General features: G+C 38.1%; 2 protein-coding genes across 4 annotated transcripts in view; one reads left to right on the forward strand and one right to left on the reverse strand.

Moving 5' to 3' along the window:
- ZGRF1 (zinc finger GRF-type containing 1) overlaps positions 1 to 8809 on the reverse strand; it is a 76439-nt gene extending 67630 nt beyond the window's left edge. For both annotated transcript variants that reach the window (XM_069095299.1, XM_069095291.1), the window contains exons 1-4: positions 8670 to 8809; positions 3381 to 3508; positions 3185 to 3265; positions 2179 to 2238 (exon numbers count right to left, since the gene is read on the reverse strand). In XM_069095299.1, the coding sequence (XP_068951400.1) occupies positions 2179 to 2238; positions 3185 to 3265; positions 3381 to 3401 (162 nt within the window). In that variant the 5' untranslated portion in view covers positions 3402 to 3508; positions 8670 to 8809. The remainder of the gene's footprint in view (positions 1 to 2178; positions 2239 to 3184; positions 3266 to 3380; positions 3509 to 8669) is intronic.
- LARP7 (La ribonucleoprotein 7, transcriptional regulator) overlaps positions 1 to 27773 on the forward strand; it is a 234375-nt gene that overhangs the window by 195360 nt on the left and 11242 nt on the right. The window contains exons 2-9 of one of the 2 annotated variants that reach the window (XM_069095382.1): positions 8853 to 8952; positions 17929 to 18132; positions 25157 to 25257; positions 25349 to 25432; positions 25689 to 25853; positions 25999 to 26107; positions 26188 to 26574; positions 26663 to 26807. In XM_069095382.1, coding sequence (XP_068951483.1) covers positions 17931 to 18132; positions 25157 to 25257; positions 25349 to 25432; positions 25689 to 25853; positions 25999 to 26107; positions 26188 to 26574; positions 26663 to 26807 — 1193 coding nt within the window. In that variant the 5' untranslated portion in view covers positions 8853 to 8952; positions 17929 to 17930. Of the gene's footprint in view, positions 1 to 8826; positions 8953 to 17928; positions 18133 to 25156; positions 25258 to 25348; positions 25433 to 25688; positions 25854 to 25998; positions 26108 to 26187; positions 26575 to 26662; positions 26808 to 27773 lie in introns of those variants that run through there. The other variant, XM_069095378.1, reaches the window with a different exon arrangement.

Genomic DNA, 27773 nt, shown 5'->3' on the forward strand with positions numbered 1-27773 from the left:
AGGGTGAAGTGACTTACACAGGGTCACACAGCTAGTAGTATCTAAGGCCAGATTTTAACTTAGGTCTTCCTGACTCTAGGCACAGCACTCTATCCACTGTGCCACCTAGCAGCCCCATGGCCTGATTTAACAATATACAAAAACTTTTTATCAAATTGATTGACTGCTACAGTAATATAGAAGCTAAAAAGATTAGGGCAATGCATCAGTACAAAGTAATACTCATTTACTAGACTCATACTTTTTAAATAATCTCTCAATAGAGAAAAGAAATAGGATGGTGGAAATATTTAGAGTAAGTATATCACATAAGGTCTGACATCCTGAATCTACAAGAAACTGGACTAATGTGTATATCTTATGACTCACTGCTTCTTGGGGAAAGCATGTTTTATTAGTTTTATGAAGTTGTTTCCAAACTTTTGGGTCTTACAACCCCTTTACACCCTTAAAAATTACTGGCAATGCTCCAAAGAGCTTTTGTCTATTGGACTATAGCCACTGATATTTACCATATTAGAAATTAAAGCATCTTAGTATTATTTTGAAAATATTTTTGACCTTGCAGACTCCCTGAGAGTCTCAATGACCCAGGGTCCCTGACTCTACTCTATGAGGATCACTGGTCTTCTATATATGAGGCAACTTTTCAAAGCAAGGGAATACAAACTGTAAGTAACCGTATGAAAAGATGCTGAAATTCTTTAATCAAAGATATACTAATTAAGACAAGCTGAAGATAAAGGAAAAGCACTGTACAGTGAAGAAAGGGCTAGATTTAGTCAAGAGGAACTAGGTTCAAGTCTTCACTATGCCACTAATTATTAATTAATAAACATTCATTAAGTGCCTTCTATGTGCCATGGACTGTGCAACGCAAGCTTGATGAACTAAAAAGATGATGCTGCCCTCTATAATATGAGGAAAGGGGAGGAGAGCATGAGGAGAGAGACACAGGGCTAGGGGAAAATATAATGAGTTCTGTTTTGGATACAGTGAGTTTAAGATGTCTACTGGACATCCAGTTGGAGATGTCTAAAAGGCAGCTGGAGATTTAGAAATTAAAAGTCATCAGAGAGATTGGGGCAGGAAAGGCAGATATGAGAATCATCAACATAAAGATGTTATTAAATTAAACATTAAATCTACAGGAGCTGATGAAATCATTAAGTGTAGTATGGAGGGAGTATAGTGTAGTATAGAGGGAGAAGTGTAGTATAGAGGGAGAAGAGAAGAGGTTCTAGGACAGAATCCTGAGGAACAGATATGATTAAAAGGGCATGATTTGGAAGAGGATCCAGCAAGGGAGACAGAGAAGAAAGAGTCAAATAAGTATGAGAACCAAGAAAGAGTGGCAATCTGAAAAACTAGAGAGAAGAAAATACCAAGAAGAGAGTGATCAACAGCGTCAATGGCTGCAGAGCAATCAAGGAGAATGAGGGTTGGGAAAAGGCCATTGGAATTGGCAAGTAAGAAAGTACTGGTAACCTTGGAGTGAGCAGTTTCAGTGAAATGATACAGTGGAAAACCAGACTGTAAGGGGTTAAGAAGATAACGGGAGGAGAGAAAACGAAGGCATTGCTGCCTGAGTAACTTTGGGCAAATATTAATCTCTCTGGGACTCAGTTTCCTCATCTGTAAAATGAGAGGACAGGAATAGATGAACACTAAGATCCCTTCTAATTCTAAATCCAAGACTCTAAAATCACCTTATAGCCACCAAGATGAAAATAATAAGCAGAGTATTTAACGCAATGAAATATGATGATGCTACAAAAAGAAAAGATCATATGGACTACACAAAGAAACACAGAAAGGCCCATATCACGTGAGGCAAAGCAAAATCACAAGAATCAGAACTGTACTCACAGTAATAATTATCTAAACAAAACAAGAAAACACAAAACTCTTTAGACACCGCTGAAAAGGAAAAGAGAACAAAAACATTTTTGCTTACTTATTATCATTTGGTTCTATCTCGTTAAATGCTACAGTTTTATGTCAGACTTTACTCCTTATTTTGCACATTATTTTGGGTATTATTTTCCTGTTAATGGTTTACGTTTACAATTAAAAATTTGAAAGACATGTACTTTTTATTAACTATTTTCACAAAAAGGTTATTTCAAAGTGATTTTGGAAGTAATTTTAAAAATTAAGAAAAAAATACTAAAATACCTCAGACTGCTTAAGAAACAAACTCTCCAAGCACTGTCCTTTGTCATCATATAAAGTTGCCTACATTAAAATAAAATAACATTTAAAAAATAAACATGAAAACATTTTAAATCCTTTAAAATATTTTCTAAAACAAATGTATAACTATTAGATAAATTACATAAAATGTATTAATTGGCTTTGTCATATTTGAAATACCACCTATCACATTAAATAGTTGGTATTCATTTTATTTACCTGTGGTAGAATTTATTGATCATTTATTCTAGCACTATGCTAAGCACCGAGGGAGATATAAAAGACCAAGGTATTGCCCTTACGAGATCTTGTAATAACAGCTAGTTGGGAAGATAAGAAGTAAACACATCTATTTATCAGTTCAAAACACAATGCAATGGGTAAACTGACAAGGTATTAGAGGTGGTGTGAGTCTTATGGAAGTAGTACTGTTTTAAAAAGTAAAAACAGTGGGGTCTGGACATATAGAATGTCAGGGTGCAGGGAAAGGAGGAGGTAAGAATTAAGTATGGAGTATTTGGTGGACAGTGAAAAAACTGCTTTATCAATATGAGAAGGTTTATGTTACAGAAAAGTAGGTGATGGAAGTCCCATACGTGTGATGAGAGCGAGGCTGAGGAATCTGTATAGTATTCTACAAGTAACAGATTTTATGTGCTATAGTTTCTCAGATAGGATATGAATTCACTTTTTAAAACTATTAAACATTAATGTCCTGTGTTTTTTTTCCTTGAAGATTACCATAGGTAATTAACAGGTAATCTTGTGAATTCACTCAAAGGCACAATTAATAATTAGTTATTACCATTCCAAACATAAACTAAATCATATACTCACTGAGATTCTATTTCTTAACTACACACTGTAATATTTGGATTGTTAAATATGTCAGAGTCTATACATTATAATTGATGTAATTTTCTTAATGTTCAAATATGAATTTAAAAAATGAACTTTTGGACTCATTAATAAATTATCCCAAACCTACTTTATTTCTTGAGAAACTGATCTTCAGTATTCCATCTTGCCACACTTTTGATTTCTTCATCTTTTGATGAGTATATAGTACCTTATTTAATAAAGCACAAAAATAAAGAGATAGTTTTCAATAATCCTATACTTATATTAGTTACATACATGAATCAAATACTGAAATACTAAAACTCAAAGAATTAAATACTTACAACAAATTCTTGACTTGCCATTGTTTATGCTGGAAACAAAATCCACCTGGAACCAATAAATCTTCAATAACTGTTAGAGCACTTGATCATTTTGTCCTGGGCATTTACAGGATTCACAGAGTTGGCCACTGGAGAGAAATATAAACAAAAGTTTAAATTTGGAATGTATAACCTTATTTATATATAACCTGTTCCTGGTACCTTAAAAATATTAAATGTTATCTTTTCTTTGTACATGGCAACCTAAGAAAGAAATTCAATTTGAAACTTGTATCAAAAAATAAGTTTCTTTATTTGATTTTAAAACTGAATGTTTCCAAATCTGGGCATGGAGCTGTGGAAACAGAACTGGCCTTGGGAGTCAAGAAACCCAAGACTGAACCATGGTTCTACTGGTTACCACCTCTGACAAATTACTTAACCCTTTTGTTCCTCAGTTTTTATCATCATGTTTCATCTTCCAACTGTAAAATCTTAACCATCCTTGAACATCAAATTCTAATTTTAAAGTTTTATCTGAATTGCTTCAGAACCACCACAAGGGGGCTCCCTGGTGTTTTGAATATAAGCTTCCACTTTAAATCTCTTTCAGACTACCAAAGGGGACCATGACCCAAACAACGTTGCAATCATTCATCTGTAAATACAGTGGCAGAAAAGACTCTTGCAAAGTGACTATTTATAGACAGATTAAATAGGCTTCTGTGATCTGAGGCATGGCATAAATCATACATTGTAGACTTCCTACATTCCATATAGAAACTATAAGATGTCCTTTTTCTCTTATTCTCTGTTAATCTATTTCTGGGGCTTGTTTGAAAGAGATTTGGATTAGAGTTCAAATTCTAAAATTCCATTTTATGCAGAAAAGTTAATAGAACTAAGATTATTTTATCATAAAGCAAAGCGATTCAGAAATGGGAATATTTAAAGGATTGTTATAACCAAAGAATTTAAAATCAAGTGCCCAACCTATTGATGTACACTTCTATTTTTTTTTAAATACAGATTAATCCACTAAAACTAATCTATTGCTGGGCCCTTATTTGATGCATGCCATAACTGTCAGCCTCCAAAGACTATGAGAACCCAGGCCTCCATGTACACCATCAGAGTAGGGCTTTTTCACCCCCTCACTTCTAGTCTCTAAACTTAGGGCTGAACAAGTCAAAACTGATTCAAAATACAGGTCAGCTATAAGGAATTTAAATAAGAAGATTCTATATTTAAGGAAGAATTTTCTGGATTGAAGATTGTTTGGAGAGAGATCTATTTGTGATTATTTAAGTACAATGCTGTCTAAAAGTGAATGTGAAGAAGATTAAACTGAAAATGGACCAGATCTCTCTTATGCGGTTTATTTTCAATCAATCAACATTTGTCTAAATCAATTGAATTGGTTGATTGACATATTTAGTCAATGTGCCAAACACAATGAGCACTGGGAATATAAGTACAAAGAATTCTACTTGCAAGACGTTTACATTCTGACATGCATTTACAAACATGTGGTCAAAGGTTCTGTACTTTACAAAGTCCAGGCATCAGCGTACTAGTCCTTGTAAAGTCTTTGCTAATCAGCAGGCAGGGGGCACAGTGGATAAAGTGCAGAGTCAGGAAGTCCTGAGTTCTGATAGGGCCTCCAACATTTACTACCTGTGTGACAATGGGAAAGTTACTTAACCCTATATGCCTTGGTTTCTTCTCTGTAGAGAAGGAAATAGCAAACCTCTCCAGTAGCTTTGCCAAGAAAACCCTAAGTGGGATCTCCAAGAGTCAGACGCAACTGAACAACTTTTCTGGGTGTTCTGGGGGTTGAGATTTTAGTATTTTGGGGGGGAGGGGTTTTCTACCCCATGGCAGCAATTCTTAACCTGGGTCTGTGAACTTGTTTTTTAATGTTAACAACTGTATTTCAATGTAACTGGTTTCTTTTGTAATCCTATGGATTTGATTTCATGAATTCAAGCCCAATATTCTGAGAAGGGGTCCCTAGGTTTTGACATACTGCCAAGGGAGCCCATGACACAAAAACAGTTAAGGATATCTGGTCCAGGACAATAGGGTTCTGTGAGTATACGTGATGTCCCTTAGCTCTGCCAGGGATGAAAACAACATCTTTATTTTCACTAACCTCTAACTGAAATTTATCTTTTCTTTCCATTTGAATGTCGGTAACAAAACTACCGGACTACCAAAGGGGACCATGACCCAAACAAGGTGAAGAACCCCTCTCTACAGGATCTTTTGTTGTTGTTCATTTGTGTCCAACTCTTTGGGACCCCATTTGGGGTATTCTTGGCAAAGATACTAGAATGGTTTACCATTTCCATCTCCAGTAGATCAAGGCAAATAGAGCTTACGAGACTTTTCCAGTGTCATACAGCTAGTAAATATCTCAGGCCCAATTTGAACTCAGGTCTTCCTGACTCTAGGCCCAGCACTCTATCTACTGAGCCAGGTTAAGTGACTTGGCCAGGGTTTACCCAAACCTAAACACATTTCAAGAACCACAGGCCCAGATGAAGTCCCCAGGATTCCTCCTGACTCAACATCATCCATAAGAAGGTACATTAAAGTTTCTGTTAAGTCCTGCAGAATTGACTTCTGCCTTAGTCCCTCAGGGATCTCCAAGCAGAGGCAGGGCTGAGAGGGAAGATCATAATGGTGATCACACAGAGGAGTGGGGATTCTCATTGGCTTGTCCCCCACCCGTCCTAGCTCTCATTTCCTTCAAGTATCAGTCAAGGGTAGTGCCATTAAACTGTAAGCTCCCTGAAGGTAGCTGTCTTTTGCCTTTTTATATCCCTGGGGCTTAGAAGAGCACGTGGCACTTGGTAGATGTTTAATAAATGTTTTTTGATTGACTGCCTCCCAATTTATAGCAGCTAGAATTTCTGGCTATTTATGTAGTGCCTATAAAATCTGCAAAGCCCTCTACACATTAACTCCTTTTAGTCTCACTATGGGGCAGTTAAGTGGCACAGTGGATAGAGTGCTGGGCTGGGAGTCAGAAAGACTCGTCTTCCTGAGACACTAGCTGTGTAACCCTGTGTAGCAGCAAGCACCCCAAGAGTCCTCAGGGTTTGCAGCTACCACAGGTTCTTGGATCTGCTTTGTTAAAGGAAAGCAACTCAAAATGGGTTAACAAGCTTACTTTAATCAGTCAGACATATATCCTTTACCTTGTTCAGGAGAAAAGGTCAGCACCCTGAACCTCAAAGTATACAGGCATAATTATCAAGACAGAAACATCAAGTAGACAGATTTCCAAACTGTCCAACCATTACATCCATACCCAGTCAACATCTGGGTTTCCACATTCTGGGTTTTTCAAAGCCGGGGGACTCTCAACAACGGCTTCCCAGAATTCAGATCAAATCACAGAACACTTCTCAAAGTGAGTCCCAAAACAAAGCTACACATCAGGGCTTATATAGCCTTCTCCAGGCTCAGAGAATGTAACAACCTTATTGACTCACTGGCTAATCAAGAAGTATCTACTGAAAAACAAGCCTCCCACCCCAGGCTTCAGGAGCACTTTAGCCTAGGGGCAGGGAAGATCTTTAAAATTTACATTCGCATTACACCCTGAACAAGTTTCTTAATCCTATTTGCCTCAGTTTCCTCATCTGTATGAAATGGACGGACCAACAGAAATGACCCAAGCCAAGCCAATAGTTCTGAGCATCAGTTTATTGAGCTGGCCCAGTGACAGTCTCCCGAGGAAACAGGAGAGCTGCCCCTACCATTGGGAGGGGAGGAATATTTAAAGCCCAAAACCACAAAATAGGTATGGGGAGTAAAGTTAACTTGACAATGACAGATAAACATGTTTGTTACAGCCAGGCCTTGATCTGGACAGTTGTATAGCCTTACCCTGATTTATCCAGGGACCCTGATGTCCTGCCCTGGGTCATTCTGACATCTTATCAGGAAGTACAGCAAGGTCTGTTCTTCCACTGTACACGAAGAGAGGGACCCCTGGCTAGGCATGTACGACTTCAGAAAGAGCTCAGTAACTTTCCAAACTTGTTAAGAATTCAGGTGTTACATACAGGGGCTTGGTATAAGAGGCCATGGTCATTTCAGTAAAATGAGCTGGAGAAGTAAATGGCAAACCATGCCAGTATCTTTGCTAAGAAAACCCCAAACGGTGTCACGAAGAGTCAGACACAACTGATCAACATTTTCACACACAACAACCCTGGGATGAAAGGTTTTGTTATTATCCCCATTTTATAGATGAGGAAACTGAGGCAGATAGGGGTTAGGTGACCAGGCTAGGGTCTTGCAGCTGTCATTTTCTGAAGCCATATTTGAATTCAAGTCTTGACTCCAGGCCCTATGCTCTATCCACTGGCTATCTCAACTTATCTGGTTTATATCTGTTTGCATGCCTTACCCATCAGACGTGCTCCTGGAGGACAGGGCCTGTGTTGATTTTCTTTTGACCCTAATTGCATTTCCTACACTTAGCACAGTGCCTAGCACCCAGCAAACACTCGATAAATGTTGCTGACTTGAGTCCCTTCAGACCCAACAGGTCTCTGGGTGCCCCTGTGGCCTCCCACCTCCAGAACCTGCACTTCCCAGCCTCGGCCATCTCCAAGCGCTCCAAACCCTACCCCCTTCACTTTGTTAGACAAGAGCATCACGATGCCCAAGGCTGTGCTGGCTGGGGGCTGACGCGGGGAGGGGAAGAGGGGCCGTGCCCCCGGGAGGGGAGCCAGCGCGATTCCCTGGCCAGGGGGGAAGCCGGCAAAGGAGATGCCCAGGCACCACTGGAGTCATCCTGCCCCTCAGAATTCCCCGCCCACCCCCAGACTCTGCAGGGAAGCCACCTGCACCAGCACAGACACACAGAGAGACCAAACACAGGCACAAACAGCAAACACACAGAGATCCTCCCTGGCACACAACACACACACACACACACACCAGACAAAAGAGATCCTCATGGGCACACAACACACACCCACACAGCCCACACAAACAATACACACAGAGATACTAAAGGACACCCAACATACCACACAGACACAAACAATACACACAGAGATCCTCATGGGCACACAAAGATACCCAAACACGGCCACACAGAGACACAAACAATACACACAAAGATACTCATACACAGATAACACATACAGACACAAAACATAATACACAAAGACACCACACACACACAACACGGTCACACGCAAAGACTGGACACGCACAATACACACACTACACACAGAAACGTCGACCACACAAACACACAGAGAACTTTTTGGAAGGGGTCACCTGGCCAAGCAGTGAGTCCGGATTTTCGAATTTTTCCCGCGAACGCCGGTGACGTCACTGCTCCGCGACAAGACCCCCGCCGCACGCCCTCGCGCGCTCCGCCCCGCCCTCCGAAATCACCAATCGCGTGGCTCCTTCCGGGTCCTCGCGCACGCGGGCGGGACGGCAGCTCCGGGCGCAGAGTGCCTGACGCGCGGGCCCCAGCAACTGGGAAGAGCGGGGAGGAGGAGACCGTTTCGGAAACGCGCCGAGTCTGGACCCGTTGCCTGGGGGACCGAACTGAGTAAGTGCGAGAGGTCGAGACGCCCTACGCGGGATGCCCCGCGGGGGTCAGGCCCCTATCCGCCTTTTTATTCCCTTTGGCTTCACTTCCCGAACCTTCCTAATTGCCCCCTCCTTACCCCCATCTCTCGCCCCTCCGTTTCCCCTCAGACCCACCCCCCCCTCCATTGTGTCGGGGTGCATGCGCAGAAGGACTTCGGGCGTCCCCGCCCCCTCGTGGTCTTGAGTTGGGGCAGCCCCAGAGCTGGGGGGCGGGAAGGTGGGGTCTGATTCCCCGGAGACACGCCCATCTCCCTAGTCAGTCTATAATATTTACTAAGCTCTGACTTTGATCGGCCACTGTGTCTTCCATCCGTCTAATATACCCCCTAATCATGCAACAAGCATTTATTAAGCGCCAACTTTGTGCCAAGCACTGTGCAGTTAATCCTTTTAGTTTACAATCTGTAAGCTTTTATTCAGCACCTGCCTGGCGCTGTGCATTCCATGCAGCCTAGCAAGCCCAGGAAGATCCCCATCTCTGCCCAGTCCGGGATTACTGCCCCTCTCCTGGCCTCGTACCAAGAGCCTGCCCCAGTCCTCATTATTAGTGTCTCCGCCTGATCGTGACCACAACTTGTCCCTACAGAGCTGCTGCATGTTGTCTCCCCGTTAGACTGGGAACTTTTTTTTTTTTTGCCTGTTCTCAGTGCTTTGCATGATGCCAGGCGCAATTCATAAAGGCTTCGTGACTTGACTTCCCTCCCTTAATCAATCAACAAGATTTTATGACGTCTGTGTGCCAGACACAGTATTCCCTGGCTTTAATTTGCCATTGAAGATGTAGTAAAAGTATTGGACTTGAGGGGCAGCTGGATGATGCAGCTGGAGGCAGGAAGACTCGAATGCAGGTGTGGCCTCAGACTAGTTACTAGCTGTGTGACCACCTTTTGCCCCAGTTTTCTTCTCTGTAAAATAAGGATGATAACAGCTCCCACCTGCCAGGGTTGTCGTGAGGACTCAACGAAATAATACTTGTAAAATACTTTTGATCTATGTTAAGCACTATATAAATGCTAGTTCTTAAGTATTATTACTGTTATTATTGTTCCCAGCTCCATTACTTTGCACTGGGCCTAGAGGCAAGAAGTTGTTTAGTCCTTTTTATTTCAGTCTTGTGTGACTCCTTATGATCCCATTTGGGGTTTTCTTGGCAAAGATACTGGAGTTCCTGCTCCTTCGAATTTTACCAAAAAAAAAAAAAAAGGAAAGGCAAAAAAAGAGATCTGAACTCAGGATGAAATTGAGTCTTCCTGACTTTAGGCCTAGCACCTAGCTGCGTGTAGGCTGCTGAATGAGGCAGGAAATGGAGTGTCAGGTGTGAGGAAAAGCAAGGGAGTAATGCATAATAAACTAAAAATGTAGGTTAATGCCAAATTGTTAAGGCCTGTAAGGGGCAGAAAGAAGAGTTTGTTTGACCCTACAAGTAGCAGGAAGACACTAAGGTATTTCAAAGGGGAGTAACAGGGTCAGGCTGCACTTTAGGAAGACTTTGGCATTTGGCAGCTCAGTGGATAAGAGATTGGTATGGAGAGAGACTTAAGACCAGGAGATAAGTAGAATCCTATTGCAATAGGTTTTTCCTCCAGTTTTCCCAACAGTTCTTATCAAAAAGGCACCTTTTTTCTAAGCTAATTTGTGTTTTCAGGTTTATAGAGCCCTTACTAAATTTCATTATTTCTGATTGTTCTAAGGCTGCTCCATTGATCTACTTTTTTTTTTTTTTAACCAGTACCACATGTTTTTGATGATTGCTACTTCATAGTATGGACAGCTAGATGGCTCAGTGGATAGAATGCCAGGCCTGGAATCAGGAAGACTCATCTTCCTGAGTTCAAATGTGGCCTCAGACACTTTATTACCTGGGTGACCCTGGGCAAGTATAAGAAAAGCTGATCATCACAGAATCGATGGTTTCAAATTGTGGTGCTGGAGAACACTTTTGAGAGTCTCTGGGACTCTTAAAGGGAAAAAGTCTATATTTAAAGAAATTAATTCAGGTTTTTCATGGGAAGGTCAAATACTAAAGCTTAAATCACTTTGGAAAAGATTGATGCTGGGCAAGATTGAAGACAAAAGGAAAAGGGGACGGCAGAGAATGAGATATCATCATGAAAACTATGAACATGAACTTGGACAGACTTTGGGAGATTGTAGAAGATACATGGGTTCATGAAGAGTCAGACATGACTGAACAACAACTTCATAATATAGTTTGAGGTCTATTAGTGCTTTTCCATTTTCATTCCTACATTTTTTCTTTTGTTCCTCCAAATAAATTTTGTTATTTTTGTCTAGCTCCATAAAGTATCTCTCTGGTAGTTTGGTATAGCACTAAATCTGTTATTCTGGATTGAGCCTGACTCAAGCCTTTCCTTTGGTAGCTTAGGTTTGATATTAAAACAAAATGAGGCACTGGTAGGTCATTCATTAGTTACAAATACGAAATTTACTTAGCCATGGTAAGGAGAAGGATGCTCAACAAAGACATATAGTGAGGGACACCTCCAGTTGATTCAGCTGAACAAAGTTCCCTTGCCTGAGTCACCCAGTTTTTTCCCATCAGCCCAGCTCACCCAAAGCTCCTTGTGGCTATTTCATACTCAACCAGGAGACGATCTGAGTCATTCACGTTTTCAATACTTTTTAAGGAAAAACTAACCTGATTTTTATGGGTGAAGGAATTAAGACATTTCTCTTACCACATCTGTAAATTAACTTTGTTACTATTGTTATTTTTATCTTATTTGTACAGCGCTGCATATTTCTCTATTTAAATTGTTCTTTATTTCTTTGAGAAACATTTTGTGATTGAATCTCTATAGATATTAAGTGTACTTTGATAGATGGATTTAAAATATTTTTTGTATTTTGTAGTTATTTAAATGAGACTTCCTTTTCCATTATTGTTTCTTGGATTTTGTTATTATTGTTTAGAAATACTGTTGGGTTTTGTGACTTTAAATTTGTAGATTGCTATTTGACTAAAGTGTACTAAATGTATGTTTCTTTGCTGAATACTTAAGGTTTTCTAGGTAAGTCATCAGATAATAGATAGAAGTAATTTTTTCTCTTATTTGCCTCTTTAAGTCTCTAGATTCTTCCTCTTTTCTTTTGCTGTTGCTAGCATGTTTAGAACTTCATCAAATAATAGCAAGGGAAGGGTGAGTATCCTTGATTTACTCCCGTATTTACTGGGAAAGGTTCAGGTGCATCCCTAATGCATATACTACTTGCTTTTAGCAAATATATCATTCTTAACTTCTTTTTTTTTTTTTAAAGATTCCTCTAGGCCAGAGATATCAAAACATGCTGACGTTAAGTTTGTTGTTGTTGCTGAGTTGTATCTGACTCTTTGTGACCTCATTCAAGGATTTTCTTGGCAAAGAAAACTGGAGCAGTATTTTTTTCTCCAGCTCACTGTACTGATGAGGGAATGGAGGCAAACAAGTTGCCCATGATCACACAGCTAGTTAGTGTCTGGGGTTGGATTTGAATTCAAGTCTTCTAACTCTAGGCCCCTCCACTGAGCCACCTAGCTGCCAACCTAAAGTTTAGTGACCCAGTTTTTAAGTTGAGTGTGATACCACTGTTCTTTGCCTATATTTTGTAGGGCTTTTAAACATAACAGGTTTGTACTGTGCCAGAGGCATTTTCTGCATCTCTTGAAATAATCTTGTGGTTTTGGATGTTTTTGTTTTTAATATGGTTGATTTTATTGTTTTCCTTAACGTTGAGCCATCTTTGCATCCCTGGTATGAAAATGTCATTTAGTTAAGTGTGGTTTTGTATAGTAGATTTCAATAATATAATTTGTCACAGGTTTTAAATATTTATACCTCTGCTAGTTGTAGTTTGGGTATTGACCTGAATTTTATAAACAGCAACAACACCAAAAATCAGTGACTGATTAGATGTGTGGGGTGCTCTAGTCCCTGAGAAGGCCATTATCTCAAGTACCACTTAAAGCCACTTTAGGAGACAATGAGATTCAATGAAATTGAGTCTGGAGAATCCTACCTCAGCTCATGCAAATATTTCTCCTACCCTTTTCCATGAGAATACCCCCTGTAGTTCATAGAAGTAAAACCCCATAGGGTTGCTGGCACCATCATCATTGTCCCAATAGCATTCCTTGACGATTGTACCTGGAGTCAGACTCAAGAATAACATCAGTTAACAGTCTCATAAGATATTCAATACCAAGTTCCAGTAATCAGAGTTTCAGATGTGTCCAGCTGTCGCGAGTCACATATTCTAGACCTAGATAATAAGTCTTGACTATAATCTTACATTGGTAACAATGAGAGATTCATCACAACTTGATGTAATCAGTACTTGTGCTAAGGAGATTTTTTTCTTCCTAAATTCAACATTATACAAATGATGCTTAATAATAAACATAAAACACTTGGGCTGTACAAATGTAATAATCCCAAATTATAGAGAGAACAGATTTCATGAAACATTGTCTAAAGTAGAATTTATTCAGTTATTAACCATGTGCAAAAATGGATAGACCACATGTTTATATATATTTACATATGATATATGTGTGTGTATATATATCTATATATTTATATGCCTTCGTTTAGAAATATTTTATTGATAAAAATGGTAACCATCATCTGAGTCTTCAGCGAGTCATAATCTTTTTGCTAGTGGAGAGTTTTGCTTCAAATTGATGGCTGCTGACTGATCAGGGTGGTGATTGCTGAAGGTGGGGTGGCTGTTGCAATTTCTTAAAGAAAATAACTGGGAAAAGGATCTGCATGTACAGAAATATTCATACCGTAGCAGCTTTTTTAAGTGATGGCAAAGAATTGAAAATTAAAGGCATCCCCATCAAAAGGGGACAAGTCGTGGTATATGATTGTAATGGAATACTATTGTGCTATAAGAAATGACAAATAGGATGATTTCAGAAAAAAACTGGATTTACACGAACTGATACAAAAGGAAGTGAGAACGATGTGCACACTAACAACAATATTGTCCGATGATCAAAGGGAATGACTTAGCTATTCTTAGCAATACAGTGATCCAAGACATTTCCTAAGAACTTATGACAAAAAATGCTTTCCATCTACAGAGAAAGAATTGATGGAGGCCAAATACAGATTCAAGCATACTTTTCTTTTTTACTTTATTTTTCTCGTTTTTTTGTCTTTGTTTTCTTTCACAGCATAACCAATATGGAAGTATGTTTTGCATGACTGCACAGGCATAATCTATATCAAATTGTTTATCATCTCAGGGAAGGAGGGAGGTGAGAGAGAGAAGGAGAAAATTTAGAACTTAAATTTTTTTTGAATGAATGATAAAAATTGTCTTTACATATAATTGAAAAAAAATATTTTAAATTTAGATGGCAGTGAAGTTTGTTGCATCGACTGACTTTCTTTCACAAAAGCTTTCTCTGTAGCTTGTGAGGCTATTTGATAGCATTTTACCCACAGAAGAATTTCTTTCAAAGTAGAAGCTAATCCTCTCAAACCTTACTGCTGGTTTTTCAACTAAATTTATATATTGTTATGTCTCAGGGAATAGGGAGGCCTAAGGAGAGGGAAGAGACAAGAACAGCCAGTTGGGAGAGAAATCAGAACACATACAACATGTATTGATTAAGTTTGCCATCTTATATAAGCACATATCATGGTGCCTCAAAATATTTACAGTAGTAACAAAGAAGATGGATGATCACATATCACCATAACAGATTAATAATAATGAAAAGGCTTGAAATATTGTGAGAATTACCAAAATGTGACACAGAGACAGGATGTGACCACATACTATTAGAAAAATGGTGTTGATAGACTTGCTCAATGCAGGGCTATCACCAGCCTCCAGTTTGTTTAAAAAAAAAAGAAAAGAAAGGCAATATCTGTGAAGTACAATAAAGCAAAAGTGCAATAAAACAAGGGGTACTTGTAGTATGTTGATAAGAGAGGTATAGTAGAATTACCTAGCAGCTCTGAGGGCCTAATTGAGGTTATGTAATAAAATTTTAGTGGATCTAAGTGATCACTGATCATAGCCAAAAATTTTAGAATGGTTGCCTGATTTTCTCCATCATCATTCAGAAGCACATATGTAGGAGTGAAGGCAGTAAATGGTAGGAATAATCCAAGGCTGAGACTTGACTGGGCATCATCAGTAATATGATAAGAGGGCTAGGGATTTGGGAGAGGACAGTGTTGAGTGGAATTGGTTCACTGAGGAGGAGAGAGTGGCAAGTGCAGGAGAGATGGCCTGGGAGAGAATTGAAGGGTCAAGGGATTAGAGGTAATAATGTAGCCAGTAGGATTTTTATAAGGGAAGGCAGAGGGAGAGGTGAAAAGGCAATTAATTATACTTGGATAAAAGGAGATTTTGGACTTGACATAGATGGTGGTACATTTGTGGGTGATGGCAAGTTTAAAGGTATGACCATCTTTCTGTGTAGCTGAGGTGGGCCAGAGCAGTAGCTCATGGGAAGTGACTAGGTTGAGGAATGGATGCTTAAGATATTTGAAGGATGGGGCACCCAGGTGGTGCAGTGAAAAGAGAACCAGCCCTAGAGTTAGGAGGATGGGAGTTCAAGGCCAGCCTCAGACACTTGACAAACTTGCTAGTTGTATGACCTTGGGCAAGTCACTTAACCCCAGTTGCTTTGCCTTCCCCTCACCCCCCAAAAAAAGTTATTTGAAGGATGTTGAAGTCCTCTGGTATTATGGCAGGAGTTAAGAACGAGAGAAAAAGTGTAAGCCAGTTACCAAACTCATTAAGGAAGAAAGGGAAATACCTTGGAGGTATGTAGATAACAGGATTTTGATGGGGTAGGACATATACATGGCATGAACCTCAAAAGAAGAAAAGTTACTGAGTAATGAAGGAAGGGGGAAAACCTGGAAATGACAGTGGAGAGCAAATAGTACTTCCAGCAGTCCCTGCTCAGCTAGTAAACCGAAGGAAATGAGTGAAACTTGCAGCCACTACCGGAAAGGGTGACTAACCAGGAAGGCCATGGTTGGTTAGAGGGTGGACTTGGGGTTAACCAGGTTTAAGTACAAGCTGGTGTATGGAAGGAGTGGGAGAGGAAAAGATTTAAGATGAAGGGGAGTTTGTTCCTTGTGGAACAGGTATTCCACAGGGAAGGCTTAGGTGGAGTTAAGTTGAAACTGTGGGGTGGGAAGATTGAAGGAGATGGGAATGTGGACTTCGGTAATGGAGGGTGGGATGATCTACAGGCGTTCAGAGTCACTTGAACATGACCAGGTGTGAAAATGTTCTCTCCTCTACACAATAGTAGAGGCTGGAGGACAGTGCACTATGACATAGGAGACATAACAGTCAGATGAGAGGCTATCCTTCCCAACTTATCCCTCCAAAAGGCTGGATTTTAGGCAGGAAGAGGGCATGGGTGGAGATGTCGATTAGAACTTCTTTCATGAGAAAGAAGTCCAATACCCACCAGCTCTTTCTCAAAGGATAAGTCACTTAAACTAATTAGTGATACAGCTATGAGCAGACCCTAATTCAGTTCAGCAAATATTTATTAAGCACCTTCTATGTGCTTTGGGAATGCAAAGGTTGAAAAAAATAGAGCCTTCCCCTCAAGGAGCTTTTTGGAGGGGGGAAGGTAGGGCAATTGGGGTTAAGTGACTTGCGCGAGGTCACACAGCTAGTTTTGTGTTAAGTTTCTGAGGCTGGATTTGAACTCAGGTCCTCCTGACTCCAGGGCCAGTGCTCTGTTCACTGCGCCACCCAGCCTAGCCACCCCTCAAGGAACTTCTTAAAATCAGTAGATGAGTAGAGCATTGAATTATGATAGGGTTAAAGGAGAGTTTGGGAAAAGACCATTTGTGAAGGGAGAGATCATTTTCTTCTAGAGAGAAATAGAGCAGGTTAGGTCATGGAAGATTGGAGGTGTCACCTGAGTTGGGACTTCAGCATATAGAGACGGAGAGGGACAATCTTATACATATGAGCATAAATAGATGGCAGAGCATGATGACAGTGGGGGACAAAGAAAATTCTAGTTTAGCTGAATCCGAAATAAATGGAAAGGAGATAAGACTAGAAGGGTAAACTGGAGTCAGATTGTGCAGTGTCTTGAATGCTAGTGTTGGGTTTGAATTTTTTTATTTCTGGAGCTGTGAACCTTGAAAGATTTTTTAATATATTAGGAAGATTAATGATAAACTGTAGCCTGGATAACTAGGTGGAAGTTTTTCAGGCTATGTTGTTTCTTTGTTCATACCTTAGTTCTTACATTTAAGTTGAACTTTTAATCCATTTTTTAAATCATCATGTATTGAGTTCCATGAGTAGAAAAGGGTACCAGTGCAAGCTTGTTTTTGGAAGGTTTGCCTATGTTGAAATACTTGTGAGAATCCAAAGAAACCTAGTCACACCTTGACTGTATTTAGTCCTGTAATGTCATTCTAATGAAATAGAAAATGAACTGTTAGAAGACTCAATTTCACAAGTTAAAAGCAAACAAAAAAAAGTAAGTGAAGATTGAAACATCAGGAGTCCAAGATAATGTAATAGTAAAGAAACATTAGTTACAGAAAAGTTGTAGATCTGTATCACCAGGGGGAATTTCCGAATTGGGAATAACTCCACAATGATGAAATAAAGGGTCCAGACCCTCTTCTCTCATCTCTTCTACTTTCCTGCACACGGATTTTGTGGTACAGTAAATGTTTATTGCAAAAATAAATGCAAGTCAATGATGTTTCTTTAAGATTATCAGTGGAAAATTAGAGATCATTAAAAATGTGCTTATGGAAGATTAAGGTAGGGATTTTTAGCGTGCTTGTTAAAAAGAAAATCTTTGAAGAAATAATCTTTAAAATGCTAAAAATACCTTAAGCTTTACTTTATAAATTATAGATAATAAGAAAAGGAATTTAAATGCTTCTTAAAATTCAATTTCTGAACTTTACAGTAATGGAAACAGAAACTGGCAATCAAGATAAATCAATGGAAGAGGAAAGCACTGAACAGAAAAAAGAGGGAGAAAAAAAGAAGCGGTCAAGAGTGAAACAGGTGCTTTCAGATATTGCTAAGCAAGTGGATTTCTGGTTTGGGGATGCCAATCTTCACAAGGATAGATTTCTTCGAGAGCAAATAGAGAAGTCTCGAGATGGATGTGAGTATCTCCTTACACATTATATGGATTAACCATGTATGTAGTAATTTTGTAATTAGTAACTTATCTGTATGTGTTAATTCACAAATTCAGTGCAATTTTTACAAATTTATATGGAATAAATCTTAAAATAGCATATAATATAGTTAGCTTTGAATTAAAGCAAATAGCATTCTTGGTGAAATTGGGTCTCAAGGTATGATTATTTGTGACTGTTGTGCCAGATTGCCTTTCAAAACACATTCTACCCATTTGCAATTGCAACAGCAGTGAAAACCTGTACAGGTTTCTGCACAATGCAAGTAAGCCAGAGTCTTTTCTTTTTCAGCAAATTTTGCCAAGATATGATATAGTACATCAGAGTAATTTACAAATTCTCTGGGACTGGTAATAAGGTTAAACTTCAAGTTTTCTTTAAAATATTTTTATCCTCCTTTATAAATGTTTCCTAACCTTTGGACATTTGTCCAGTAGGAATTTTGTGGTGTTCTTCATTGGGTATTGGTTTCTTATAAATTTTAGATGCTGTATTTTTGTCTGTATATTTCAAATTTTTTCTCAATCTAATATTTTTCCTTTCTACTTTGATCATATTATTTTGTGAGATGACTGGCCAGTGAGTAAGCATATTGTTGTATTTTAACTGTAAACTAGACCAAAAACAGAGCTGTGAATTGATCAGTCAAGTGTTCATATATATGACTTGGCAATCCAACTCTTGGATATGTACCACAATCATGTCGAGGAAAGAAAGATTACACACATACACATACACACACACACACGTATTTTGGTAGCAAAAGAACAAAAACCAGAAAAGAGTTGGGTGCCTAGTATTTGGGAAAAGGCTAAAAAAAATTTGTGGTATATGATTATTTTGTTGTTCAGTTTGTTTCAGTCCCATCCAACCCTTTGTGATTCTATTTGAGGTTTTCTTGGCAAAGATATGTGGTTTGCCATTTTCTTCTCTAGCTCATTTTACAGATGGGAAACTGAGGCAAACTGGTTTAAGTGACTTGCCCAGAGTCACACAGCTACGGTAGTAAGTGTCTAAGGCCAGATTTGAACCTGTGTTCCTGACTCCAGACTTGGTGCTCTATCGCCACCTAGCTGCTCCATGTGAATATAGTGGAATATAATTATTTTGAGAAAATACAGGTAAGAGTCATTCAAAGGAACATAGGAAGATTTATAAATCAATGAAGAACAAAGTGAAAAGAACCATAACAATTTACAACATATGTAAGATACATAGAAAGATCTATAAAAACAAACCTATAAGACAACAGATCTCAGATTCATCTCAGTGACCATTCTTGGTCCTAGAGAACAAATAATGAAAAAATACATGCCCCTTCTTAGAATGGGCTCATTTGGAATGCCCCCTAAGCTTCAAAATTCAGGTGTTCTTTCAGTTGGTTTTCCTTAAATTTTCTTTTATCCCCCCAACTGTTCTTCCTCTTAAAAGTTACCTTATATTTATTTTTTATGTTTTTATCTATACTTAAATATATGTTTACGTATGTATGTATGTATGTATATATATATATATATATATATTTGGCTCCCCTAATAGACTACTTGGATGCAAGGACTTTCTTTTCTTCATTTATTTCTTCATAGCACTGAGCATACTTCTTGGAAAATAGTAGGCACTTAAAAATGTTTGGGATTGATTGAAGGAAGGGTTCAGGGGAGGAAATATGACTGGTATGAAAACTAAAAGGCATCAACAAAACCTTTTTTTAGTCAGTTAAACCAAAGACAAAAGATAGTTACAAGTAAATATAAAAATGGCTCACAGATTCACCTTGGTAAAGGAAGTAAACAAATTGATGGAGTTGGTTTTGTGCATGAAAAAGGCAACAAAAACACTTAGTAGAATCCTTGTTCTTTTCATGTTATATTGCTCAGAAAACTGTCCCAAAACTTAATAAAAAAAACTATGAAGATGACTATTATATCTTTATTATATATATATATATATAATATCTTTCCAGCCAACTGTTATTTCAAAGGTTGAGGAAGTGAAGAAATTCTTCTAAGAACTCATTTGAAAATTAAACCAGTGTTTAATATTCAGTGATTTAATGTAAAAGTAGGAATACAGTAGTTGACCAGAGAATGGTGGAAAACATGGTTCAGTAATAAGAGACAAAAGGCAGTGGTTTGTAGACTATACAGTCGCTCGTGCCTATGTATCATGAATATTTTCCTTAAGAAAATATTTGAGTGGCACTAGTTATAATGAGGACCAATTTAATGTTTCAAAAAATGAAAGCAGTTGTATTTCACAGGAAAGAACTGGTCATGTGAGTCTTTTGTGAATCAGCTGTTTGTATATAGTTTACTGCATTTTTAGATAACTGATTAAAATTAATTTCATTAAAAATAGAAATAAAAATGTGTAGAAGGAATTGAAAAGAATTCAATTGAGGCAACCCCAGTTTTGACCTATTGAAACAGACTGTTCATGCCAGAAAACAGAAAGCAAATAAAAGAATAGACGTTAACATAGACTAGTATAGAATGAAATATTTGCAGAATCCTTAGCACAATGTCTGTCACATAGTAGGCACTTAATAAGTACTTATTTCCTTCCTTTCTACTGCCATTTTAAGGAAATTGAACAGATGGAAATCATCACAAATACAGGTGATCACAATAATTACTTAGAAACTGCCTAAGAAGACATTACCAGTTAGAAATAGCAGCCAAGGACATTCGTTCAGCAATTATTTATCATTTTAAAAACCCTGAGTTTCCACTTCAACTACCATCAGATTGGGAAAGATGACAAAAAAGGAAAATTGTTAATAATGGAAGTTGCTGCGGGAGGAAAGGTGTACCAATGGAGCAAACTAGAAATTGGTACAACCGTCCTGGAAAGCAATTTGGGAAATTATCCCCAAAGTCATTCAGCTAAGCATATATTGCTAGGTATATACCCCAAAGAACTCAAAAGACAGGGAAAGAATCTCTTTGTACAAAAATATTTATAGGAGCACACTTTGTTGTTAACCAAGAACTATAAACAAGGTAACTACCCATCATTTGGATGAACAACTGAGTACTGTGTCATGTTGATGAAATAGAGTATTACTGTATCATGGAAGTAGGGAATTAAGGTTGCATTAGAAGGGTGCATGATGTGTATAAATGAGCCACAACATAAAATCAAAGAAAAATTATAAAGGAAGCAAAGGGTGTCAACAGAGATATGTAATAGGACAGGGAGATACGTAACAGGACAAGGAGATGGGCATCATGAAGAGAGTGAGGGATGGACAGCCTGTGTGTGTTCCATCAGTATCCACAGAAGCTCAAGAACTATCAAAAGGAAGGTCACCTGCACAGTGAGCTTTGACGATTTGTGGGAGGACTTTCACAAATTTCTCTAGCTCCTGGAAGGAATGGGTTGGTTGTCAGCAGCCCAATTAATCTGTATCAGTGAGGTTAATTACTTACTCAGTGTTTATTAAGTACCTACTATGTACTAAACCATAAGATACAGACACAAAAGTAAAGCAATCCTTACTCTAAAGGAACTTTTCTTGAAAAATTTCATAGCTCTATTGAAGTACATTATGAGAAAACTTTTTGCCAGGCATTTTCCCAACAATATTTATTAAAGTGTTTCCCCTAGTATTTATTAGCTATAGGTTGGTCCCATATCTGAAGTGTCAACAATTGAGTTTTACAGCTATTTATTTGCCTTATACCTGGCAGCTTTGAGAAGAACTGAGCATTGCAAATGTTTTGAGGTCAAGTCCACACAGTAATCTCTTTTATATGCCTTAATACATTCCTGTGAAGGAATATGTTGATATTTTTTTTTATTACACTAAGATCTGTAAGCTCATTTAGAAAGCCTTATCATTTGCCATTATTGAACTGTTTTATTGAACCAGTCAGAGTAAATTTTTCTCCAGTTTATTTCCATCACTTCAGCTTTATGCTCACATTTGTCTATTATTTTTAGTTACAATTTCTTTTTATACTTTTATTAGTAATATAAAAATGCAAAAGATTTTGTAAGTATCTTGAAACGCACAACCTGGTGACATAGTCTCATTTTGTTCTCTTAATGAATTTCTAGGGGGGAAATTGTCTTCATATTGCATTTCTAACACATTTCCTAAATTATTTTTTTCTTTGCAATTGTTAGCCTTTCTGATGCTATCAAATGTAAGTGAAGAATGATTACACTTGTACCTCTGTTTTTTTAGTAGTGAGGCTACTAGTGTTTTTCTGTCATTTCCCTAGCTCTAGGTTTCAGGTTGATACTTTTATTCCTCCTCGTCTTCGTTTTTTAATTCTGAACTGTCATTGCATTTTTATGTAAGATCTCTTCAGCATTTATTGATGTTATAAAATAGTGCCAACATAGCATTCCCTAAATAAATCTTATTTGGTGTCAAAAGGTGAAACCACAATATTTTACTTAAACAGCATTTTGTATATTTCTATCCATTTTCATTAATGAGATTAGCCTGTAATTTTTAAAATGTTTTATGGGTTTTAAAATCAGGACCATATTTCCTTGGTAAAAAGAATTGAGTAGCATACATTGTCTCTATTTGCTAACAACCAATATAGTATAGGAACTATTTGTTCTTTGATGGTGGGCAGATTGAGCAGGCCTCTGTACTTTTTTGTAGGATAATTTGTTTTTACATTCAGTTACTTCCTGTGAAATTGGTCTTTTTCATAGAATCAAAAGAATTTCAATGTCTATGTCTCCCCTCTTCTACCACCCCACCCTCACTCCCATTGCTGAATATTCCCAGGAAGCATTTGTCTTACTTTTACTTGAAGAACTTTGTAGTTCTTCATTACCTCTAGAGGTAGATTATTCTATTTTTGATAGTTGTAATTGTTACATTTTTCTTGCATCAGGCCTAAGTCTGTCATTTTATAGCTTCCTCCTTCTGCTTCTGTAACCTGTCTAATCCTTCCCCTTGACAACTCTTCAGATAACTAAGGATAGTTGGAATGTCCCCATTGGGCCTTTTCTTCTCTAGGCTTAATGTGGTATGAACTTAAGACCCTTCCCAATTCTGGTTACCCACCTCTAGACCTACTCCAGCTTATCAGTTACCTGTTTTAGATAATTGAACACAATCCAGGTGTGAGCTGATCTGGGCCGAGTGGCTAGAACAGGATTGTCTTCTCCTAAATTGCAGATAGTGTATGTCTAGATGCACTATAAGTTCTAATTGGCTTTTTTGGCTGGGAAGTTACAGAATGATCTAAAGCTTATATGTGAAACAAGGTCAGATGGTGTTATATGGGTGATTCATGGAACTCAGCAACTAAAGAAATGAGCCTAAGACCAACCAAAAGGTCTCTTTTGTCCATCTTGTTGACGAAAATAAGATGAAAAATTGTCACATGCTTTACTAAAATGTAGGTAGGTTATTTTTACAATATTCTACCTGCTGTATCCAGCTGGTAATCCTGTCAAAAGTAGTCAGTTGGGCAGGTCGTATTGTAGCTTCTGCTTTCCTCAGCGTCCGGGTTTTCACAATATTTAAAGTAAAAACAAACTCATGGGCCTGTGTGCAGTGTACTCATTTGATAGACTCCACTGTTTCAGCTCTTGACCAGCACAGTTGCCCATCTGTACCTTTCTCATTTTATGATAATTCTCAAAGATTTTCCAAGTTTATCATCTTCAGATCTTGTATTTACTTCATTTATCTCTGAAGACAGGGACTTCGATGTATACACATTACTTAGCATAATAGAACCTTAATGTTTACTTGAAAACTTTAGTGGTTCAAAACTCCTGAAGGGGGCGGCAAGTGGGGCAGTGAATAGAGAACCAGCCCTGGAGTCAGGAGTTCAAAGCAGGCTTCTAGACACTTCACACTTACTAGCCACAGCCAAAAAACCTCCTGGACTTGAATTTATGATGGAAGACTACCCTTGCTCTTCTACTTTATGCTTTAATGCTTGATTATCAACTGACATTTATCTGTTCTACATAAGAAAATCAAGCATCACCTTTTCCCTAATTCACACCCCCACCCCCAAGACTTTATCTTAACAGCCTCTTTATATTCTCAATAGTATTCCTGATGTACCTGTATAATCATGTTGTTCTATTGACTGCTTCCACTATTTCTTATTGGAGTTGTTTCTCTTTAACTCAATCTTTAATAATTTCACATTTGTTAAGTGAAACTAAAGGCTTTATTTCACATTTGTTTTCTGGTAGTCTGAACCAAACAATTTCATTCTTTGAGATCTTTTGAGCCGATTTGCTCTTTAGAATTTAAGACCATAATCCTACTTATGTGTTGCCTCTTTATCCTATGTTGCTCTCTCCTCAAATTAACACAATTTTTAAGTGCCAACCACTTTACATCTACCAGAGTGGCAAAAATATAAAAGGCTGGGGGGAAAGCACATTATCTTCTTTAAAATTCCTATTGGTAACACTGGAATACCTTTCTCAGTAAAGTGTGATGGTGCCACCTGAAGGGCAAAGATAGGGGTTAGATAGACAGGCTGGGGTCTTTTAGATATGTATCTGAGTAGATAAGTAATTATGTATTTGCCCAAGGCCTAGTCAAAGAGCTAACCAGAAATTACTTTAGGAATTTGAGACAGCTAGATGAAAGATCCTTGTCCTCAACCCCTTAAAAGTTTTTGAGTTTTTTTTAATAAGCAGTTTCCATGAGTGCCTATCTCTGGACATTTCTCAGATATCAATTTGATTGACTTGGATTTGGGTAATATGTAGATCACAGTGATTAAAAAATTAGGTACATTAGTGGCATGACCTTGGATCCCTTAGCATGAGCTTAAATCCTTTATTTGCAGAGAAGTAATGTATGGGAAAGTAGTACCTTTGTACATACAAAAAAAAACTATGTAGCCACTGCAAACTTAAAAAGCCATGTTTGCCATTATGCCTAAGGTAAATTGGATTTTTTATAGAAATTAAACTGGAAAAAAATTATTTCCTTGCTCCCCTTAGATAGTAGCTTCATTTTTATGAATTTTTACCCTTTAGATGTTGATATATCACTTCTTGTATCATTTAACAAAATGAAGAAGTTGACAACTGATGGAAAACTAATAGCCAGGGCCTTGAAAAGTTCATCAGTTGTGGAGGTCAGTATATTTAGCTTCCTAGTAACCAAAATTTTCATAACTTTCTATACCTGAGCAGTTTTAACAGGCTTTTTTTCCCTCCGTCCCCAAGTTGGATTTGGAAGGTACAAGAGTAAGGAGGCGCCAACCACTGGGTGAGAAGCCAAAAGATGTGGATGACCGGACTGTATATGTGGTAAGGTTTATACAATTCTGAGGCTGTGAAGACTAGGTCACTTTTATTTCTTGTAGATTTTGGCCCTGTTCTTTCCACCCCTCCCCCCCAGCTATCCCCTGCAAAACACCTCTAGCACTGGGGTGGGGGAAGTACAGGGATTTGTTTCTCCCTTGCCATCTGTAAAGAATTGATGTAGTGAGTGGTTTTGTATGTGGGATTTCTTGAATCATTTGATGTTAAAGTAATGGCATTTTGAAACCTCCATGTTTTTTAGGAATTGCTTCCCAAAAATGTCAATCATAGTTGGATTGAAAGAGTATTTGGAAAATGTGGGAATGTTGTTTATATCAGCATCCCTCATTACAAGTCTACCGGAGACCCAAAAGGATTTGCATTTGTAGAATTTGAAACAAAAGAACAAGCTGACAAAGCAATTGAGGTAGGTGGTCTAGATGGAGATGAGCTAACCCCATCTCTGTAAAGGAGGGAGAAAGGGGTTGGGGCAGAAGCATAGATTTTAAAACTTAAGACAGTTGAACCAAACCAAATATTAACTTTGACTAATTTCCTACTTCTGCTTTAAGTTTTTAAATAACCCTCCAGAAGAGGCACCAAGAAAACCTGGAATGTTTCCAAAGACAGTGAAAAATAAACCTATACCGGCCCTTAATACTAGCATCTGTAGAGCTGCTGGTAGGTCTCATTTTTTCATATTTGGTTTTGAATCTAAAGTGGAAACATGACAAACGTTTAATGATGTTATTTGTATACAGAGGAAAAGAAGAAAAAAAAGAAAAAGAAATCACGAATAAAAAAGGAGGGCGTTCAGGCATCAGTGGAGATGAAGGAAACAAATACAGACACCCCTGATGAACATTTAGAGCATTTAAACAAACTTAAAAGGCATAGGACAACATCGGAGGGCTCAGAAGTGGGTACTTCAGATATCCAAAGGCCACCTTGTAAGAAGGAGAAGAAAAAAAAGGAACGATCTGAGGTGTTAGATTTACCTGAGGAAACCAGAGGAGGGAAGAGGAAGAGAAATAGTTCTGGAGATGTGGATACATTGATACCAAGTTCAAAAGTCAAGAAAAGCTCTCTGAAGGAAGAAAGCGCTGAAGAAGAGCATCCAAAAGTTGAAATGCCAAAGGATTGTAAAGGTAGAAGAAAATAGACCATTTTTGCATGCTGTTAAGGATTAAAAGTGAAAAGAATTAGAATTATAATTAATCACATCTTTTCCTTTAGACCTAGAAGTTTCTACTGAAGAGGAGAAAGATGCAGCTGATATGAAAGATGGATCCCTTTTAAAGTCAAAGAGAAAGCATAAGAAGAAGCATAAAGAAAGACACAAAATGGGAGAAGAGGTCATACCATTGAGAGTATTATCCAAGTATGTTACTAAATCACGACTTCTTTTGTTTTAATCATGGACTGTTTTATTAAGCTAGACACATACATCTGTATCTACATAGGTAAGGCATTCTCATTGTGACTGAAATAAAGTCTTTATTTGGGGAAAACTTAAAATGTCTTCCAGGCCATCACCATTGCTAAAGTGCAATTCCCGTTTGCATGTAACAGAGTTGCATGTTAGCAACAGTAGTGGCCTGTAGCCAAAGGAATTTTGAAGCCCAAATGGGAAAAATCCCCAACAATATGAATGGTAAATAAAACTTAAAAGTTCCTTTATAAGCCATTAGATTTCACAACTCAAAACAGAAGCACTTATTTGCACAAAAAAATAGGTCAGAAAAAAATCTTAAAAATACACATTAAATTTATCTAATAGGAAAAGTAAGACTCACCATCACTAAAACATGGAAGCACTTACTTTTTTAGAAACAAAGCAAGTAAATCCACGTTTAAGTGGTGGGGAGTCCTGAAAAGTAGTTTTGGGAAGCCCAGTACTAATTCGTCTCTTACACCTCATCCTGCAAAAGTAAGAAAATTTTAATTTTCAGGTTATAGAAATACAGAATCAGCATTGGCTTAAAATGTGTCAATTTGGAATTCCCTCCACTGAAACATGGAAGCACTTACTTTTTTATTACGTAGCAGGTACCCCCATGTTAAAGCAGAGAGGATTCCTTACCCAAAAGTTGATATACAAAGTACAGCATTAAAACAATTCAAGGAATCAAACCATCCAGAATTCAGTGAATGAGAATGGAATTCACTCCTACCAAAACATGGAAGCACTTACTTTTTAATCACAGAAAGTACCTCCATGTTAAAGTAGAAGGGGTCCCATAAATTCCTGTAGGTTCTTTGGTAGGCATAGTAGATTGGCAGGGTGGAAGGTTTAGTGGATCTACCATACCTTCATAGGAGTAAGTTTTCATTACCTTCCTGGCTT

The sequence above is a fragment of the Petaurus breviceps genome, unplaced genomic scaffold (assembly GCF_028583685.1).
Source record: "Petaurus breviceps papuanus isolate PSGF00001 unplaced genomic scaffold, PetGlider_PUasm1.0 126, whole genome shotgun sequence".
In the NCBI taxonomy this organism is placed as follows: Eukaryota; Metazoa; Chordata; class Mammalia; order Diprotodontia; family Petauridae; genus Petaurus; species Petaurus breviceps.